The 16766-nt window shown below is 34.6% G+C and overlaps 1 protein-coding gene across 4 annotated transcripts in view; it reads right to left on the reverse strand.

Annotated features, from left to right (window-relative positions):
• Positions 1-866: 866 nt before the first annotated feature.
• Positions 867-16766, reverse strand: part of LOC148946298 (uncharacterized) — a 42547-nt gene continuing 26647 nt past the window's right edge. For all 4 annotated transcript variants that reach the window (XM_089098366.1, XM_089098367.1, XM_089098369.1 and 1 more), the window contains exons 2-4: positions 16109-16281; positions 11515-11673; positions 867-5814 (exon numbers count right to left, since the gene is read on the reverse strand). In XM_089098366.1, coding sequence (XP_088954492.1) covers positions 4619-5814; positions 11515-11673; positions 16109-16172 — 1419 coding nt within the window. In that variant the 5' untranslated portion in view covers positions 16173-16281 and the 3' untranslated portion in view covers positions 867-4618. The remainder of the gene's footprint in view (positions 5815-11514; positions 11674-16108; positions 16282-16766) is intronic.

Genomic DNA, 16766 nt, shown 5'->3' on the forward strand with positions numbered 1-16766 from the left:
TGGCACGGGAACACAGTAGACCCTTTACGCCTGGAATAGAAATCGCAGGATAAAGAAGTTTTTGCGCCAATAAAAACAGATCTCCCTGCCGCTCCGTCTCAGCTGCTGAAAATTATCAAATGCTCGTGTCGTATTGACGGCTGAGATAGTGAAAAGTGTACCTGTAAGAAAAACGGACTTGAGTGTACTATAGCCTGCCGTACCTGTAAGGGAAGCTCGTGCAACAATTCGAAGTTTCAAGAAGAAGAACTTAGTGAAGAAGAATAACAGTTAACTGTGATGATGAAAAATCTAGTTCCTACATTTTGATGATGTGCAATTTCTATATATTTGAAAAATAAGATAAAAGCTTTTCTCTGAACACAGTTAGAACCTACCTTGTCTCATGGTGTTTGGCGCTGAGGTGTTTCATCATTCCTGTTTATTGTTGTTTAGTCTTTTTTTTTTCTAAGCCTTTCGTTTACACAGCCAAATAGACTACAAGAACGACAAACTTATTCCGTAGTAGACCTTGATAAACGCTGGCAAGAGTTTTTTTCCCCAAAGACACAGTTTTTTCCCCATTTTTTTTTGCTGATAAATATTTTTCTTTTGGTCAGGTAACGAAATGAGTATCAGAAATGAATTCAGAGCCAAAAGCTGATCTAAAAAGATGTGTAAAACATTATATTTTACGTTTTTAATTTTTTTTTTCCCGTTTTCTGAGAAAATAAATAAAAAAAAATTAAAAAAAACAATTTTGCATCGAGCTAGAGATTTAGATTTTTGATATGTTGTTAAGCATTTTTTTCCGGTCCAGATGGTGAAGAAACATTTCTATACCAATTTTTTCCTGGTCAAAACTTATTTTTCTCCTACTAGTAATAGAAAAACGAATTTTGGAACAGAGATTATTGGAGTAGAAATTTATAAGTTCATGTAAGCACCGAGGATAATAAATGGAAACATTTTCCCAAAGAACCGATCTTAAGTTTATTCTTATCTAAAGACCGATTTAAGTAAGATTTTGTTTTGTTTGTCCTACAGTTACGAATTTTTAAGGCATCATCGTTTTTTTTTTTTTAGTGTTGCCGCTTTGAACCGTGGAAATAAATAGGCAAATCTAATTAGCTAAATTTATATAACGCTTCCCTTTCGTAAAGTTAAAATTTTACAATCTCTTGATTTCCAAAGACAACTCTAACTTCATAGGAAAACTACACCTTCTTAAGCTGTTTGGGGCCATATGTGTTTAGCTATTTTTTTTCTGATTTTTTACTTAAGTTTCTTTTCTTTCTTTTTAATTTGGCGTACATTTCTGTCAAAAATTTCATAGCTCACAAGGAGAAATTTTTATTAAACATTGAATTTCCAATTTTTTCTGCTTCTATAAAACACGTATGGTTGTTTACACGTATAGTTGTGTATTTACTCAAGATACATTGAAGATTCACAAGAATAACGCGAAAAGGTTTTTGGAATAGAGATGGTCAGTTCAATTAGATGTTTCTCAAAAAGAAAAGCACTAATCGATTATTAGTGACTGAGTTTTATCTTTAAAATATTTCTTTTTATTTAATATACAAAATTTAACCTTCAAAATAATTTATTTTGAAGGTGATGACATTAATAAAATCAAGAAACAATGCACTTCATCTTCTTCATCTTATAAAAAAGGGGTAGGCTACCGACAGTGTTGTCAGGTAAGGTACATTTGGGTGTTTTTTTTAATGGTCGCATTTTTACTAAATAATAGCCATAAGTTTTTCGTTTCAATTTTAGAGAACTTAAATATCCCAATAAAAATCATTGAAGAAAACATCACTGAAATTAATTGATGAAAACATCAAAGAGAATGTACCAATGAAATTCAATAAAGAACATACCTCAAAATAAAGATGAAAAAATTCCTACAATTAACTAAATTTGAATTCACTTCACTAAGAGAATGACTGAATAGCACTCGGATATAGCATTGACTAAGCTAGTAAGTAATACCTTAGACCATACTGCATTTTCATTTACACATAAACGAAAAATATACATAAATGTATATATCAGGAAAAACTATTAATCAAGACAGTGAAAAATAAAGCGAGAAATATCCAAATATTTTAACATTACGTCCGAAAACTATTATAAATAGAAAAAAAGATAAAAAGACGAAGCAGGTATAAAATACGACAAAAATAATAAGCAAAAATGAAAAACGCTAATGAAAGCCAAGTATAAGGGCCAAGTATAAGCCCAAAGCCGTATTCACACTTTTTCTAAGTTGGAAGTGCTGAAGTTGGTAAAGATCTTCTTGAGTCACAAAGTACTTAGCCGTGCTACAGCATTGGCATACCAGCCTTCCTTCATGACTGAGGCTATAATGAGTAATTGAGTGAACTGACAGCTTATTTTTCTAGGAAATAAGGGAAAGAGGAAACTTGTAGCAAACATTTATGCAATATTTTTAATTGACACTTTGCTAATGTGGGCAACTAGTGATTCATGAATACGTCTTCACAAACGATACTTTGATTAAAGAATATTTGATTACGATCAGACAAAACAAAGAATAACTAAATGGGACTGAAGACATAACAATAAAAAAAATAGGGTGTGTCAATAAATACAGTCAAGCTAATGAAAAAAAGAAGATACTAAATTTACACCACAAGAACATAGATAAATTACTAAGTTAAAAAAAAAAGCTTCAAAAAAATATCAGGCAATTATTTATTTACTTATTACCCATATATGCAAAAAATTACAAACGGGGGGTGGGGGGGGGTAACAACAAGAACAAAAAAAATGTCCATTTATCCTTGAGATATCCAAATGAGACGTTGCGTGTCTCTCCGAACAATAAACGAGTCTAACTCGTTTCAAGTTTATTTGCATACAAGGCAACAGAAACTATCTAGGGAACCTGGTTATCTATAATCAAAGCCAACCTGGAGCTACCTGCGGTTTTAGAGAATTTGGCAGACGTTAGAATCAAGAAGAGATGTTCTTCATTGATACAATAGCTGCAAACTGACCCTCCTGGTGCCGAACACGTCGCCAGACCTTGAATGACCAGCCAAAGGGTTGGAACGTGAAACAAGTAAAGCAAGAAGTAGGGGCAAAGGAGTGTGGGTGACTTAAAAAAGTGGAAACAGGCAACTAATGTAAAAGTAAAAGAATCACAAACGCCATATAGCACATACCGTTTTATGGCGTTCTTTTATGTAACATCAAGTCAAATTAGTGTAATTGGCATCTAGTGTAATAATAAGTGTTTTATCACAGTTTTCGAAAAAACACAATCGCAAAGTTTGCTGAAATGCAAAGAGACGATAAACGTTAGATCACATTCGTGATTTTTTATTAACATTACCGGCAAGTATTCACTGGTTGGAAAGTTTCATTATATCTGCCGCGCCTTGTTTTCGCCATAAGTAAAAACCTGATTAGTTGTTTTATATATGAGGCAATTTACCCATTCTTAACAAAAAAACAAACGATCATAAGGGAATTTATCAGGAAAACTTATTTTCCCTATTTTATAGCAGAAATTAGGGAATGGCATTTGAACAAGGGAACATCACTAAGTGTGCAAGTTCTCAAGTGATTATTTCCTTTGGCATAGTAAAAACATTGGGACATAGCAAGACAAAGTAAATCCCCAATTTAAAGAAAAATCAACTTTTCCCAACAACAATAAAAGCAAATCAAGTCAGATGAAAAAACCTCCGAAGACTAAATTTAGCTAGTGATAAGTTTAGCTTAGTGTACTCAGTGTGATCTGTGTACTCTGAGAGTACACAATGTGATCTGTGTAGTCAATGTGATCTGAATAAGGATCTTAAAATTTCTTAGTTGGACCCAGTAAAACTAAGCATAGAACAACAGAGAAATTACTGTGAACAATTGTATGGGGGAAGTGTGCTAAGCGTGGGAGTAGTGTTCAAGCGTGGTGGCACTGTGTTCGATTCTTGGTGATTCGGATGGCAAAAAAAATCTAGTGAATCCTTTCAAGCTGATTGCAAAACCAAATTTGGGTTCATTATCCAGAGAGGAGTTGTGTCCCCATTCGGAATTTTTTATGGCTTAGGGTCTGCATAGCAAAGAAACTTATTATTATGAGTTTTGAGCTCATAACTCTTTTTCCATCGCATTTGAAGTTAGACAAATACATCTTTTGTGCACTGGGGCCTCACGGTGCAGTGCACCAATCAGACAAATCCAAAGTCTGTTTTCTGGGGAGGGTTGCCTCTAAACTACTATTTTCTGTGCACAAGAGTCCATTTCCCCAGAACTATGATGATGTAAGTTCAGATTGTAAAAAAAAAAGATTGTCGTCGTTGGGATTCTTCAGCCAATACCAATCAAACTAAGTTTTCAGTTCTATTTGGAACACCAGTTTGGTGCCACAAGGGCACGTATTTCTGGGCAAAATGATAGTTTTTTTTTTTTTTGCTTTTCTTGTAAACTTGGTCCCTCTTCTGACATATGTTACACTTAAAGGATGTTTTAACCAGTATAAACTCTTTGATACTCATTCAAACTGCCTGATACACAAAAGGATTTCTCACATGCATAACATCTAAGGTTTCTCTCCTGTATGTGCTCTTTGGTGCATATTCAAATGACTTAATCAAGAAAAGGTTTAATTAAAAGCATTACGTTTAAAGGGTCTCTCATTTGTATGCACTCTTTGATGCTTGTTCAAACTGTCGGATCGCGAAAAGCTCTTCTGACATATGCCACATTTAAATGGTTTTTCACCAGTGTGCACTCTTTGGTGCTTCTTCAAATTGCTTGATACAGAAAAGCATTTCTGACAAACATCACATTTAAACGGTCTCTCACCTGTATGCACTCTTTGATGCAAATTCAAATTGTTTGGCAGAGAAAAGCATTTATTACATACATTACATTTAAATGGTTTCTCTCCTGTATGCACCTTTTGATGCTTGCTCATATCACCCGCTCGAGCAAAGCTCTTCTGACATATGCCACATTTAAATGGTTTGTCACCAGTGTGCACTCTTTGGTGGTTCTTCAAATTACTTGACATGGAAAAGCGTTTCTTACATACATCACATTCAAATGGTCTCTCGCCTGTATGTACTCTTTGATGGATATTCAAATGATCTGATCGAGAAAAGCATTTCTCACATACCTCACATTTAAACGGTTTGTGACCTGTGTGCACCCTTTGGTGCACTTTCAAATTGCCTAATTCAGAAAAGAATTTTTTGCATACATCGCATTTATATTGTTTTCTTCGTGTATGCAATCTTTGATGTCTTTTTGATTCCAATTTTCTGGGCTTTTTCCTATGCAAAAGACTATTCAAATAAATACTCTCATTGTTTAAGGCTTTTGCATTCGATTCCGATTCAAGTGGATTTAATTGTCCAGTTGTTGATGGTTTCTGTGAAACAACTACAAATGTATTACTCTCTAAGTCCAATTCAGAAACGCTCGGTGAAAAATGGCCTTGTGAAATTAGATGTTGTCTCATATCACCAATACTTTCTTTTAAACAAATGGAACATCTTCTTGTCCCTCCCATTTGGTGTTCCATAAAATGAACAACAAAATTTCTGTAATTACGGACTACTGCAGGGCAGACAACACACTCTATTGGTGAAAGTTCTTCACATCCAGTGTCTATGTGAAGATCAAGCATCAAAAACGATTTCTCTTCTTTCCCACAGGAACCACAACGCCAGATGCCATTTAATAATTCTTCAATAACCTTCTCTGTCAGCCTTTTCACCACAATGATTGGTTTTGACCCTAAGAGTGTCGGTTGATTCGCAGCATCAGAACTGCACACAGTAGAATCGAAAATCTCTATAGTAAAAATGATTTTATTAATACTAAATTAAATAAAACAATTCCATAATTTGACACCATAGCAATTACAAAATGAAGGTGATCATTCTATAGCTATTACCTGTTTGGGATCTACTGCCTACCACTTTTAAATTAAAAAATAAAATAAAATAAAAATAAAGAAAGAAACTTAAAATTAGTTTCACTTCACAAAAGAATTAGAATTAATAATTTTCTATAATAGTTTTCTTTTTATATGCTAAAAAGCAGTTTCTAAGTAGAGCTTAATAGTACAGAAAAAAAACGAAAAATGTGCAGATTTCCTTTAGCCATTTAACTCTAGAAAAGAATATTCAGCAATTTTGCTTGCATCCCGTCTTTTATGAAAATTATATGGATACATGAGATGAAAGTGGCAGTAGAACGCATAATAAGTGACCCCATTTTGCGATGCCATATTGAGATTTATTGTAGCTCTATCAAAGACAAGTTGATAGAAAAGTGGAAAAAAAACACTCCCTTTCAAATACTCCATTCCCCTTCAAAAATATAATTTTATGACAAGCTTATATATCTTACTTGAGCTAATTGAACAAGATATATGTATCGTTGGATCTAAGCTTGGTTAAAAATTAGAAATTTTATCAATGTTCATATATTTTCAAGGGGTTGTTCACTTTGAAGATTAAAGTAAATTTCGAAAATATGTTTGGATGAATGGGTAGAACTTACTCTCAGCTATAAAATGATATCAAGATTGTCAAAATTAGCATACAAACTTGCAGGGCAAACAGAAACTTCAGGAATCTCAGTACTGGCTACGCAACCAATGCAAATAAGTGATTCTCCTGTTTCCAAGAATGAGGGGAGGGGGGGGCAAAAATGGCAATTTTAATGTGTTACTTTTCGTTTAAGTCTGACTTCATATTTAGTGGGTTTCAGCGTCTTTTCGTAAAGGTGTTTCACAACAAAACTTCAATGTTTTGTTGAACATAAATAATAATCATCCATTCGGATGGTGATTATTTACCCTGAGAAAATATTCAACAATAATCATCCATTTGGACTATACTTAACAAAACCGTCCATTTTTGGAACTAAATTCACGTAAGAGAATTCGTCCCTTCAGATGTGATGAAAAACATTTGAACATATTCCAAGGAATACAATAACTTTACACAACACAGATCAGAGCATTAGGACCGCAAGCATTATGTACCTTAAGGATATTTCAAATTATTTCCGAGAATCTTATTTATTGCCAGAGTGATGAAATGGATAGTACCCTCTGATTTGAATAATTTAGTTACTGGAGGACGTTCGATATCACGAACAATCATTACAAACTTTTAGTTTGAGTGGTCAAATAAGACCCAGGTCGGTAGAAAAACGAATAGATGGTATCTCATCCAAGGTAAATTTGGTGTAGGAAAAGAAAACAGTAATGGCTACAAACAGTTGCAGTTTTGTAGGCATAACAATCTTTTTACAGCCAATAAAGTATTTGATCACAAACGGCCCATAAGTTAACGTGCACAGGATGAAACCTAATTGATTATGTTATTGTAAACCGGAGACCGGCAAGATCAATACAAGGTATTAGAGTATATAGGAGTGTTGCTACTGATATTAAAAGCAAAGATCGCCATCTAGTAGTGTCAAGGGTTAATTTAAAGCTGAAATTTCAGAAGGGTAGCTACCTCACGGAAAGTTATTACAATGGTAGGCTCCAGAATGAGAATTTGTATTTAAACTTTCCAGGAACAAATGAATACTAAACACGAGAGTTTAAAATTTGACAATGTGGAAGATGACAGGAATAATTTTAGGAGAATGATTTGTGAAGTGGCAGATGGTGTCTTAAGGAAGAAAGTTAGGAACGCAGCTAGGAATATGAGTGAAAGAGCTGTAGGTTTAATAGAGCGGATAAAGGGCTTCTACAAGAATTATCTGAGTGATGGATCATATGGAAACAATAGGAATGTAAAGAAAGTGGAGAAAGCATGAAATATGAACTAAGGAGGTGTGACGTGGAGACCATGGATAAATATTGCCTAGGATATGGAAGATGCAGCTAGACGGCATCATAGTAAAATATTGTACTGGGATTATAGTAAATTGAGAGGGAGTAGTCAATCCGGACTTGTCCCAGTTAAATATAAGAACGGGTCCACAATTAATGATAAGGAAAGGATATAGAGAGATGGGCAGAACATTTTGAGCATGTGCTAAACTGAAATACAGTTGCAGGAAAAGATACAGAGGAAAATTAAAAAGTTTGTGATACCTTGGATGTGAAGGAGGATTTGTTTTGTGAGGAAAAATTGCCGACAGTACTAAAAGGATTCAAAATAATAAGGCCCCAGGTAATGATAGTTTGGTAAATGACTTTCTTAAATAGTGTGGTTCTGAGATTAGAAATAAGTTACTGAATAGTATGATATTTTTGAAAAAGGGGAAGTACCTAGGGGTTTTAGGAAAACCCTAATTAAACCACTGCATAAGAAAGTTGCTAAGAGTGAGTGTATTAATTATAGCAATTAAATATAGTAGTGTAATTATAGAAGCATTAGCCTGGTCCCTGTAGGTAGTAAATTAGTTGGTAATCTGATACATTTTAAACTGAGAGATCCTGTTGACAAAGTTATAACAGCAGAAGAGTGCAGTTTTAGAAAGGGTAGAGAGTGTGTCGATCAAATTTTCACTCTTAGGTTAATAACTGCGAAGTGCCTGATTTATCAAACACATTTATTCCTCAGTTTTATAGATTATGAGCAAGCTTTCGATTCTGTTGATAGAAGAGCTTTGTTGAACATCTTATCCTTGTATAGTATACCAGACAAACACATAAAAGGGATTAGTCCTATGTATGAGAATGACACTGCTGCGGTTAAGGTAAGAAATGGGGCTAACAGCTGGTTTCGTATTAAATCAGGGGTTAAGCAGAGTTGTGTTATATCCCCCTGTATATGGATGATTTTGATGGACTTTATCTTAAGGAGCAAAGGAAAGGCAATGAGAGAACACGGAATAAAATGGGGAGGAAAAAAGTTCCTAGATTTAGATTATGCTGAAGATTTAACCATCCTAGATGAAAGCGAGATAAAAAATGAATGAACTTTTACAGGTTTTGCGAGTTCAGGTTGGTAGAATAGGTTTGAAAATTAATGTCAAGAAAAGTAATTCACTAAGGCTAGGAAGAGGTGAAGATGAAAAGGTGACGTTGGGCAGCGAAAAGATTGATCAGGTGGACAGCTCCACTTACCTTAGTAGTATTAGAGGCAACGCTATAGCGTTGCCTATAGTAAAGACCATAAGGCTCCAATGTTTTGTTATTTATTATTTTTTTCCAGAGGCACTTCATATGGAAGGGGTCGTCACATAAACTTCGGAGGGGGCTAATTCAATTGGAAATTGAGAGTTCTAGTGCCCCTTATAGGAGTGAAAAGTAATCGGAGGGCAAAAAGCCCCCCCCCCTCACCACGCCCTTTTTTCCCCAAATGCGTCCGATAAAAATTTTGAGATAGCTATTTTGTTAAAAATAGTTCAAAGATTGGATAAGAAAAACTCTGGTGTTGATACAACCCCCCCCCCGGGTCTGGGGCAGGCAATCTAATTTATGCCCTGGGTCATGTATGGTTCTTATGAAAAGGGTGCTCGTAGGCGTTGTAAGTTTTGTCCTGGGGGCGTATATGGCTCTTATGAAAGGAATACTCGTATAAACTTGAGAGGGATTTTTTTATTGGAAAATAAAAGTTCTAGTTCACTTTCTCAGAGTCAAAAGAGATCGGAGGGCAATTAGCCCCTCCTCTCTCCAAGCCGTTTTTCCCCAAACCCACTCGATAAAAATTTTGAGGTGACCATTTTGTTACAAATAGTTCAATCATCAGATAATAAAACTCCGGGGTCGAGACAACCCCCCAGGACCCATTTGATTGAACATGGGAAGCTCCAGTTCACTTTTAAAGAGTCAAAACATATAGAAGCCTCTCCCCCTTTTATTCTGCAAACCCATCGAAAAAAAAAGTTTGAGATAGCAACTTTGTTAAAAATAGTTCAAAAATCAGATAATAAAAACTCCAAGATAGACACATACCCATTTTTTTACTTTGATATTGTTGCTCTGATACTAGTTTTGACACTTTGATGAATATTTTATGTTGAAAAAAAGTTGGATTTTGAAATTAAGAATTTTTAGAAGCTTGAAACTTTTTGCAATCATAAACGAACAAAAATTAATTAAAACATTTTTTTCCAAAATAGAAGTTTTTGAAAGAAAAATAAAGGCCATTCTTAACTTAGGATAAAAAGATACAAATACCTGTCAAAATTCAAACTCAAAACAACCAGGAATTACTACTAAAGAATAAATGAAACCGAAAACGAACAGAAATTAAATAAAGGATCATAGCAAAAAGACATACAACAAGTGATAATATAAATGAGTAAATCTTAAATCGAGTAATGCTTAAATTGAATATGCAAATCAAGCTTGAAACGAAACAAAATATTTTGCTATTGAATTATAAATGAAACCCAAATCGGCCAGATATTAAATAAACAATCAATGCAAACAAACCTACAATACATACTAATATAAAGGAATAAATAAATCTTAAAACGAGTGAAACTTAAATTGAATATGCAAATCAAGCTTGACATGACCAAAATCACTACAAAAAGGAGTTTGGGTATCGCTTCCTTCTCTCACAGTAAAAGTTTAAAACCCACTGTGTCATTGGCGCTTTACTGAAAACCATATGTGTCTTGAACAGTCTTGGAAAGTATAAACAAAATCAAATTGGATATTTGATATATAATGATATTAATTGTTTATAGATCAATCAGTTCAAGATTTCACTGTAATTTGTTTTCATTTTCAATGCTGTAAGAACTGGAAAAGTAAATATTTTTGATATAATTCGTTTTCAGTGAAGCGCCAATGACGCAGATTTTTCTGGGTACCCGGCTAACGGACTGTATTCAAACAGTAGGCTGTACAAAAAGCGAGGTTCAATCCCACATTCTAGGGCTATAATGAGAGAAAGTTTGAGATGGTTAGGGCACGTTCTGTGGATGAAGGATGACAGATTGCCGAAGATTGGTCTTTTCGGCCAACCGTCTAGGACTAAGCGGAAAGCATGTCGTCCACGATTGGAGGGGGAGGATGTCATAAAGAACGATTTAAGGAAAATGGGAACTTCCTGTGAGGGTGTAAAGAAGGAGGGTTTGAATATATTAGGATGAACGAGGAGCGTGTGTAGCTGGGTTGGCCTCAGGCGGCTTTGTCCTTCGGTGAGTTGTAAGTGTTTTGTTAGTAGCATAATTCGGACAATATTTGTGCTTTGCAGGAAAAAAACGGCGAAAAATTAAAAAAAATCTTCACTTTGCCAGCGCCATACTGTTTTTTTTTTTAATTTCTTGAAAAGAAAGTTTAGTTATGTTAAATGATAAGGACTCAACGAAGAACTTTTAATCTCACAATTGTTGATGCTTCACATTTGAATTATTTGGATGTATTACCATAAAATTCGAAATACAAACTTAGCATGTCACAGACTTAAGGTAACTCTTTTTATAAACTTTAAAAAAAAAAAGGAAAATACTTTTATGTTATGCAGGAGGATAGTTACTGTAATGAATTACAAGAGAAAACACTTTTGACAAAAAGATTTTCTTTATCAAACCAATTAGGAACACTATTAGTTTAAAATATACCTTCGTCGTTGCCATCCAGATCCTGGGAGTCCGAGTCAGATGACGAATTGGACGTTTTTGATGCAATACCCACAGATAGCTGTTGAATATCATCTGATAGATTAGAATTAGAAGTTTCTTTGATCGTTCGAGTATCACCTGATGCATCATCTTCAGCTTCTACAACAAAAATAAAAAGAGATGGAAAATAATATAGTACAATAAAGTATTCTCAATAATTAATAACTGCCACAACATAGACAACGACTTCGAATGAGGAAAACGATGCAAAATATGAAACCTAGGGAAATTCCAGCGTGATGATTTTATTAATAGAACCAATTTGATGAATTAGCATTTTATTAACAGATTTCACAATGAAAATAATTTATAATAAATGTTTAGAAATGTAAATAATTTGTAGCCGCATACTTATAGTCGGAGATAGTCTTTAGGGACTAGAAAGGCAAAATAGCATATTAGTCTGCGCTTTTACCTGATTTTTAACTGAAAGTATGGTAAGCGAAAGAAAGAAAGTAAGCATTAAAACTTAAAACGAACAGAAATCATTCCGTATATGAAAGGGGCTGTACCCTCCTCAACGCCTTGCTCTTTACACTAAAGTCTTTTATTATTTTAAAAAATAGAATAGTGAGAAAGAGTCAAGCTTTAGCGTAAAGACCGAGGCATTGAGTAGGAAGCCATTGAGTAGTAATTTCTGTTCGTTTGAAGTTCTGTTCGTCGACGAATGAAATTCAGCTTTATCCAAATTACATCTCTGAAATTTGCATTTTTTTTTTGAAAATACAACGAAAATACGTCAGAAACGTGCTTTACTATTTTTTAAGCACTTCAAATCATTCTCTAAGGGAAAGTCCAGGTAATATCAGAAGTGTCTCTCAGTGAATGGATGGATCTGAATTAATGAATCCAATAATACAGCGGTTCTGAAACTGTGGTACGCGTACCCCTTGGGGTTACGCAAAAACTTTTAGGGGGCACGCGGTCGGCCAAAAAAAAAAATAAAGCAGCCTTTTAAGTCTAGGACTGGCAATTTTCTTTATTTTAGCTATAGTTTACTTAGTACCGGTAGCTGAGAAGGGGTACCTAAAACGTTATTGTGGGTAAAAAGGGGAACAGTGTCTAAAGGTGTTTGAGAACCGCTGCAATAATATAAGCATCTTGTCTTTCGGTGCAAGATACAATTACCAATATAGGAATCCAAAACAACTCCAAAAATAAACAAGGTATCCATATCATGTTTTCAGCAAATTTTAGCCATATTTAAGTGGTTTCATGTCCTTCTTGAAATTCATACAAAATCGTTTTTGCTTTTGATTTTTTAATTCGCGCCGTGGTTTGCTCCATACTGAGCTGCAGAAATCACTGCAGCAATGACACTACTCTTCTTGTTATGCAGCTTAAAAAAGAATTTTAAAGGAATGCAATAAATTTCAAATGCAAACAAAAAAAAACTAAAAAACTTTGTGTTATTGATTTTCGCTAATGAAAAATACTTTTTCTTTATTTAGTCATAGTTCTTGCTTTGCACCAGTTATTTGATATTTACAAGTTATTCGATAAAAGTATTATTGCCCTTGAAATAGATTTAATTCATTTAGTATACTTTCCTTGGTCCCTTCTAAACCAAACTAAAAACCTACTTGACCTCCTCCTGTCCAGTAAGATAATTCCACAAAGTTTCAACTGAATCTCTTAAGCCATTCATATTAGTTCACAAGATATTGCTAGGCCATTTCGATAACCGGGATGTTTTTAATGTTTTGCTTTAGCTATATCCTTTCCCTCAAGCCAAAATTCAGCATCCACTTGTCCTCTCTCCCCAGATAAATATTCCTTAAAACCTTTAATTTAATACCAAAATAAATGCCTGAGAAATGTTCACTACCCATACATTGTTTTGAAAACCTGGCAGCACAAATAACCTTTGGATCGACCTCGCAACTTAACCATACATCAATTTAAGTCTTGAGTCTAAAGGACAAAAACGATATTCTTTTATGGATTGGAAAACAAAAATGCTTAGTCCTTTCTACCCCCCCCTCCCCTCAGAAAAAAAATATTTCAATTCACTAGAACAACCATCCCCCATTTTTTTTCTAACAGTGCATGAAAATTTCATATCCATCCAAAAGCTATTTGAAAGGTGTTGCAAGAATTCTATCTTAGGAACCTGTATGCAAATAATGTCTTTCAACTTACTTCCTTTCTCTAAGGTAAAAACTATTATTCTACTTGACCCTTCAATACTTGCGTAAAGTTTAGAATTGATTTCCCAAGTCATTCCCAAGATACTACTACTACTACTACCAACAACTCACCGCAGCACCAAGCCCCCTGAGGCCACAGATACGCACTCCTCCTCCATCCCAATCTATTCAAAGCCTCCATCTTTACACCTTCCCAGGAAGTTCCCATTTCCTTTAAGTCTTTCTTTATGACATCCTCCCACCCGAGACAATGATGACCTGCTTTCCGTTCAGTCCTAGACGGTTGGCCGAAAAGGACAATCTTCGGCAATCTGTCATCCTTTATCTGCAGAACGTGCCCTAGCTAGCTCAAAGTTTCTTTCATTATAGCCCTAGAAAGCGGGACTGAACTACATTTTTCGTACAGCCTAATGTTTGAAGTATGGTCAGTCAGCCGAGTACCCAGAACAATCCGTAGGCAATTTCTCTGGAAAACATCTAGTAAATCTTCATCTGCTTTTCAGAGCGGCCATGCTTCAGAGCCATATTTGATCACTGTCATCACTGTACCTTCCAATATTCTAATCTTCGTTTGTAGACTTATCTTCCAATTCTTCCAAACTTTTTTCAACTGTGAAAAAACACCCTGAGCCTTAGCTATTCTACTTTAAAATCTTCACTGCTTCCACAGTCTTTGCTAATAATATTACCAAGGTAAGTGAAGCCCACCTGATCTATCTATTCGTTACCGAAAGTCACCCTTTCATCTTCACTTATTCCTGGCCTTAGTGACTTCGCATTCTTAACATTAATTTTCAAGCCTATTCTAGCACCCTGAACTCGCAAAACCTCTAAAAGTTCATTCATTTTGTTCGCACTTTCATCTAGGATCGTGAAATCATCAGAATAATCTAAGTCCAGGAGAGTTTTTCCTCCCCATTTGATTCCAGGGTCTCCCAGTGTCTTTCCTCTGCTCCTTAAGACAAAGTCCAACAAAATGATCCATATAAAGGGGGATAGAACAGAACCCTGCTTAACTCCTGATTTAATATAAAATCAGCTGCTAACCTCATTTCCTTAATCGCAGCAGTGTTATTCTCGTACATAGCACTGATCACTTTAATGTATTTGCCTGGTATACCATACAAGGATAGATCTTCAATAAAGCTCTTCTATCAACAAAATGGAATGCTTGCTCATATTCTATAAAACTGAGGACCAATGGTGTTTGACAACTAAGGTCTAAGAGTAAAAACTTGGTCAACACATCCTCTATCTTTTCTAAAACCGCATTGTTATTCTCTTAACACTTTGACTACAGCACCCCTCAGTCTTATTACAAGTAATTTACTAAGTTACTAAATTACTAAGTAATATGCTATCTAAAGAGACCAGACTAATGCCTCAATAATTACTACGCTCATTTTTATCACCTTTCTTATACAGTGGTTTAATTAAGGTTTTCTTAAAATCGTTAGGTACTTCCCCATTTTCAAAAATCATATTCATAATCTTCAGTCACATTTCTAACCTCAGCGCCACCATATTTAAGAAACTCATTTACCTTATTATTTTTTTTTATCCTTTTAGTACTGTTGCTTATTCTTCCACAAAACAAATCTTGCTTCTCATCCAAGGTATCACAAACTTTTTCATTTACCTCAATATGTTTTCCAGCAACTCTACCTCGGTTTAGCACATTCTCAAAATGTTCAGCCCATCTCTCTTTAATTCTTTCCTTATCGCTAATTGTGGCCCTGTTCCTGTCTTAAACTGGGACAAGTCCAGATTGACTACTCCCTCTCATGTTATTAACATGCCAGTGCAATATTTTACTAAAATGCTATCTAGCTGCATCTTGGTTTAACAAACACTCCATAAGAAAACACTCAAAAAACTCATCAGCACAAATTACCATAAAATATCTTTGCTTTTTCTTTATTTATTTACAAATTATAAAAAAAGATAAAAGAAATAAACATTAAATAAGATTATGAAAAAAGATTCTAGGTAATTTGGTTTAAACCTAAAGTTAAAATAAGAGACAGAAACTAGTCCCTCAGATAAAAATTGTGGCTATCCCACAAAAAGAACTCTTGAGTAGAATTTTTTTTTATTATTATTGTTTATGCAGGCAAGCAGGAAAAAGTGGAAGAAATTTTCTCTACCAGAGAACGGGTTGTCTCCAAAACCGGCAAATTATGCCAAATATATTAGACATTTGTGTAGGAAAACAGCCCCTTAACCTCAACACTCCATGCTTTTATGCAGTTGCATGTTCTTTCTTTTTTGTTACTTTAACTGAGGAGAATTTTATAAGCAAGTAGAGAAAAAGAGAAACTCATTTACTAAAGCAAAGCAGCTTTCTTTTGTTTTGTCACAAATAATTTTAATGGATAACTTACTATTTTTATAAATCTCAGAAATGGTCATAGGTCCAGCCATATTTGGAAGTTCCGGTAACTCCATAATATTATCCCTGACACGACTTAATGCCACTCATAAGACATGTAATACTATCAACAATACTCGGAAATAGTACTCCAGATTAACACAGCAGAGTAGAGGCCCAAGTTTCCTAAAAATACATAAGTTGCAATGACTTCTTCCAAGCACTGCAAAATCAACTTTATCAAACGACAATTGAAAGTGCAGGTTCAACTCCTTCAGCAGACAAAGGCAAAAGAAGCACAATTATTTTTTTATATATTTAATCTCTTTTTATTTTAGCTTAAACAAGGAGTTTATGATCCAGTGTTACTGATCATAAACTCCGGCTGATCATGAATTCTATACTAGGAATAAAATCAGAATCAAATTCTAGACTAGGGCCCAGGAACTTGTTTTATAGCTGGTTCAGCTGCTTCACGATTGAAAATACTCAGAAATAGCGTGTTTCTTTTTCTGTTTCTAGGAGAGAAGGCCATGAAGGTTCAAATCAACAGATTATTATTTTAATTTTGAACAAGCTTCTATAGTAAAATTGCAGAATACAGACTTTTATTAACTTGAAAAAGCAACACTTTCTTGAGGAATATGTATAGCAGTTTAGCTGCAAACCTT

The sequence above is a fragment of the Artemia sp. Qi Xiang Cuo genome, chromosome 12 (assembly GCF_049724085.1).
Source record: "Artemia sp. Qi Xiang Cuo chromosome 12, ASM4972408v1, whole genome shotgun sequence".
Classification (NCBI taxonomy): Eukaryota; Metazoa; Arthropoda; class Branchiopoda; order Anostraca; family Artemiidae; genus Artemia; species Artemia sp. Qi Xiang Cuo.